The sequence below is a fragment of the Olea europaea genome, chromosome 16 (assembly GCF_002742605.1).
Source record: "Olea europaea var. sylvestris chromosome 16, O_europaea_v1, whole genome shotgun sequence".
NCBI lineage: Eukaryota > Viridiplantae > Streptophyta > Magnoliopsida > Lamiales > Oleaceae > Olea > Olea europaea.
Genome location: NC_036252.1, coordinates 7,461,616 through 7,466,546, shown reverse-complemented (window position 1 = coordinate 7,466,546; position 4,931 = coordinate 7,461,616). Strand labels below are relative to the sequence as shown.

General features: G+C 36.2%; 1 protein-coding gene across 1 annotated transcript; it reads left to right on the top strand.

Annotated features, from left to right (window-relative positions):
• Positions 1-313: 313 nt before the first annotated feature.
• On the top strand, positions 314-4,421 carry LOC111411969 (malate dehydrogenase, glyoxysomal-like). The gene is made up of 9 exons (XM_023042678.1): positions 314-497; positions 986-1,201; positions 2,111-2,425; positions 2,946-3,035; positions 3,154-3,237; positions 3,590-3,625; positions 3,722-3,811; positions 4,070-4,164; positions 4,241-4,421. The coding sequence occupies exons 1-9, from the start codon at positions 429-431 to the stop codon at positions 4,311-4,313; spliced, it is 1,068 nt and encodes a 355-aa protein (XP_022898446.1). The 5' UTR covers positions 314-428; the 3' UTR covers positions 4,314-4,421.
• Positions 4,422-4,931: the final 510 nt, after the last annotated feature.

The following is a 4,931-nucleotide window of genomic DNA, read 5'->3' as shown; positions in this document are numbered from 1 at the left end:
ACAATTAGCAACCGAAACAAACAGAATAGATTAAATAAAGCAACTCAACTTAATCATTAAAAGTCGTTTAAAGATATATTGAATAAAATAACTCGATTATAACAGAAAAATGAATAAATAATCCAAAACAGGTCATTCATCAAGGACAAATTCCAAATCAACCAGATGGGAGAAAAATAGCCAACCAAAGCCAGATATATATAAGAGCCACAGAAATAAGATACAAAGATAAAGTTTCAGAAAATTCCATTTCCACATAAATTAATAAATATTTAGAATTTCATTTTCCAATTAGTTTATTATAGTTCAAGACTTTATCCATAAACTATTTTCTTCTGCTTTAAATTGAATATTTTATAGTGTCTCCCTATAGTTTTAAACCAAACTCCCACACTTTCTGGCGATTAGGAAGGCATTCTAAAACAGTCATGCAGAGTGGAGAAGCTAATCAACGCATTGCAAGAATTTCAGCTCATCTTCACCCTTCAAATCACCAGGTTTGAGGCTATTATACGTACGCAGTATTAGACCGTACTGGACACTAGAATAAACAAAAATTTAGGCTATTTTTTTGTTTAATACTATCGATTGCAATCTAATTCATCTTTCATTCGCATGACTTTCGAACCAAGTCTTTCTTTCTAATAAATATAGAGTCGACTGCATGAACTTTATTCACTCTTTACTCAGTTCTTGATACTACATATATATTGGTTCAGCATTATCAATCTGATTATAGTGTATTTTTCATCATCACTGCTATTTAAGCCACTCATGGAACGCTCCAAGATGGATTGTTACTACATGGCATGCTTTTCTTTTCTATTTTTTTTCTTTTTTTATATATAACAATGGCAACTAACTACATCAGTTCTTGCTACTACTGATATGTTCATGATTTTCTACCAGTAAAGTGTTACTACATTACTGTTAATCAATCTCCATATTTTCCATGCTTTACTTTGAATTTCTCATGTACCAAAAGATGGAGGAGAGCTCCATTTTGAAGCGAGCTGAATGCAGAGCAAAAGGCGGCGCTCCTGGATTCAAAGTTGCCATATTGGGTGCTGCTGGAGGAATTGGCCAACCCCTCTCCTTGTTGATGAAAATGAATCCATTAGTCTCAGTTCTTCATCTTTATGATGTCGTTAACACCCCCGGAGTCACTGCTGATATCAGCCATATGGATACAGGTGCTGTGGTAAGTATATGCATTTCAATCCAGTGTAGGACTATGAGGAGTCTAATCATCGTGTACATTTGCCTTCTTGACTTCAACCAAAACTCATATTCACATAATTGTCCGCCCTATACCAACCCCAGAGTACATACTTCACAAGGAATCACACAAGAGTAGGTTAGAAACCTCTGATAAAATGCCTGCCCGTAACCAACAGATTACATAATTCAGTGATTGGCGACTTACTCACTCAGTGACTTTGGCACTAGATGTTCCCAAAATCAGTACTATCGGGTTGGGTGAATTTAATAATAGATGCATGTTGGGACCCTCCAATAAGTTTATTGGAATTGGCTCTGAATCAATGGAATCTCATCATCCATACATAACGAATTGGTGTGGTATTTCGTATCATAATATATGAACAGTAAGAATTAGGATTCTTATTGAGACTATAACTCATAGGGAAGAAAATAGATTTATGATTGGAATAAAGTATGCAGTATCTACAGATAAAAGTATTCGGTTATTGGGAAAAAATTAATATACTTCTAATGTCAAATCAGGATCAACTAGGACGGAAATAAAGCATTGGGAAGAACTCTTCTATGGTGTCAAGGTAATGACTATGAATAGTCATCGACTTTTGGGAAAGGGTAGAAGAATGGATATATAAAAAATTTCTAGGGTCCTTTCTCTGTGTGAGAGAGTGAGAAAACCCCTATACCCTTTATCTCCGTTATAGCTGAAAACTGCCCGATGCAAATTGACTTGCATAACTCTCACATTGAGATAAACCGCTATAAATTTATGCATCGACTTCAATTGTTTTCATTTTATTTTGTTTTTATTGCTTTTGTCAGTAGTTGGATTAGGGCTTAATATTTCCCCAGGTCAGAAGGGTAAACAGAATTTTGTCTTGACTTATAGGTGAAAGGTTTTCTTGGACAACAGCAACTGGAGAATGCTCTTACAGGGATGGACCTTATCATTATACCTGCTGGTGTTCCAAGGAAGCCGGGAATGACCAGGGATGACCTTTTCAAAATCAATGCTGGAATTGTTAAGATCCTTTGTGAAGGAATTGCAAAGTGTTGTCCTAATGCAATTGTCAACTTGATCAGTAATCCAGTGAACTCGACAGTTCCTATTGCAGCAGAAGTTTTCAAGAAAGCAGGCACTTATGATCCAAAGAAGCTCTTGGGAGTTACCATGCTTGATGTTGTGAGAGCCAACACTTTTGTGGTAAGTATATGTTGGACTCAATAAGTATAGTTTGACCTTTATGTCGTGTTAGGTACACTGGACTCAACTGTACTCAACATGATGAACGGAAACAAGAAGAAGTTAAAATCTAGTTTTTTGTACTGTGTCATGATGTCAATAGTGTGGACCCATGTGCCCTGCTATTTTGAGAAATTCTGATAAGATAAGTTCCAAGAGTCAAAAGAAAGAGCCAACTATACCATTTTTTTCTACAAAACTTAACTTTGTGACTTTCTAAGATAAAGTGCATTAGAATTTATTTTCATCTGTAATATTATAACCACAACTTTTTCCTAAATGAGAAGAGAATTCGTATTCGTACCTTCGTTCCTACAACTATTTATAGTCAAAGATCAAACTAAAACACCAGTTGTGAAAAAAAGCTATATTTTGCCTGATGCTGTGTCATTTATAAAATCTTAATTCAGATTGGAGTAGTTGGACTATAGTTTTTAGAACTGATCGGTAAATTGTCTCTCTTGCATTGATATCTTTAAAGGCAGAAGTTTTGGGAGTTGATCCTAGAGAAGTTGATGTTCCTGTTGTTGGTGGTCATTCAGGAGTGACTATTTTGCCTCTTCTCTCACAGGTTCTAGAACAATTTACAATATGCTCCTCCACCCCTGTCCCCATCCCCGTCCCCTTGGTTTTCCATTCATATGTTACTTACGCTGGATTTAAACCAAAGAAAGCATGGTGTTATGCAGGTTAAACCTCCTTGTTCTTTTACAGCAGAGGAAACTGAATACCTGACAAGGCGCATTCAAGATGGCGGAACTGAAGTTGTTCAGGTATAGTCCATTGTCAACTAGCAACAAAAGCATATTTCTATTTGCTTAAACGTAAGTCCAACTTACTTTTAAGTTATTTCACCAAACAAGATATTTAAAGTTTCTTTTTTATAATAACAAGACTAGCGTTCTAGAAAGCAAGTTTCAACTTACATTTTAGAGAAATAACTTTTAAGCACAACTAAACATGCTACTAAAGATCCAGCCGTTGAATTTCATAAATTTCTCAATTCAAATTCCAACACGATCAGCAATTCAGTTGAAGCATATTAAGCAGAAAACTCCAGAACAGTTGCTACAATTATCATCAGTTTTCTACCAGGGAATGGTAACTTATGTATCATTTTCGCAGGCAAAAGCTGGTGCTGGTTCCGCAACGCTATCAATGGTAAGTTATTTCTAAGATTGTATACATTTAGCATAACAGATCTAAGCCTCTATCGATAGCAAGTTAGCACATGATAAAACTAAATTACCCTTTTAGGCATACGCAGCAGTTAAATTTGCAGATGCATGCCTCCGCGGATTAAAAGGAGGTGCTGGCATTGTTGAATGCGCTTTCGTATCTTCTCAGGTACATTATGAGGCCTGTGTTTTACTTTATGTTTGTCCTGTCAGCTTCCACAATAGTGTATTCCCTCACCCCTCTTTCCTATAAAATAGTTATTTCTGAGGCTATCGACAAGAAAGTCTGTCTAAACCACTTCGTTTCTTTTTGTCCAAGTCACTTCTTTTTTGTCCAAGTTGCTTTTCCCAGGACAATTAAAGAATAGAATTTCATTTCGAAATCTCTACAACATTTGCTGATATATTAGAGATTTATCACCTGCAGGTCACGGAACTCCCCTTCTTTGCCTCCAAGGTACGGCTTGGCCGTGCAGGAGCTGAAGAGATCTACCAACTTGGACCTTTGAATGAGTATGAGAGGTATAATAATAAGAGAAAACATTTATGCTACTTGCAGAGAGCTGAAATTTAATTAGTAAACTATGATTTTCGACAGGGTTGGCCTGGAGAAAGCGAAGAAAGAGCTAGCAGAAAGTATTCAGAAGGGAATTTCATTTATCAGGAAATAAAAAATTTAGGCAGGATCTGTAACTAAGTTTCTTTTAAGGCCCCGGAATGTTTTTAATGTCCTGATAAATATATAAAGAATAAAATCAATGCGGATTCATCCAACCAAACCGTCGTTATAATTTCATAATATGAGTTTTTTTCCTCTCAATCTCCTCTCTCTCCCTCTTTCTTTCTCAATCTTGTTCTTGTTCGATTGTGGCCTACCCCACACACTCTAGAGCTGGACCTTGTCCCCATATTCCTTAGCCAACACTTCAAAATATTTTTGAACCTGAACTTTGGAAGAATGCGAGAAGAGAACAAAAGTAGCAACATTAGTCTTGTACGCATAATTGCTGTCTTCAAACGATATTTGTCTCTTCTAGGATTGTTTTTAGTGCTTAAAGGGACTCACGGAAATGTTTGTAAGTCGAAATGAATTATGATTTTTTATGTTTAGAAATGAAAAACTATCGCCAATTTATAGTTTTCCGTTAATACACCACGAAAAGGCTCCACAATCGTAAAAAGTAGGGAACTTTTCATGGAAAGGCGCTAGAAAATCAATAGTGAATCTTGTGTGCACATGGTTCCTGCATTTGAACAGCCGTGCATGCGCATGGGGTACCATTTATAGC

What these genes read in the sequence shown, in the direction of transcription:
- LOC111411969 (XM_023042678.1), top strand. Translation starts at nt 429, where the DNA reads ATGCAGAGTGGAGAAGCTAATCAACGCATTGCAAGAATTTCAGCTCAT. An exon ending in TTTTGCCTCTTCTCTCACAG is followed by an intron (nt 3,036 to 3,153) that starts GTTCTAGAACAA and finishes GGTGTTATGCAG; the next exon opens with GTTAAACCTCCTTGTTCTTT. An exon ending in CCTTTGAATGAGTATGAGAG is followed by an intron (nt 4,165 to 4,240) that starts GTATAATAATAA and finishes GATTTTCGACAG; the next exon opens with GGTTGGCCTGGAGAAAGCGA.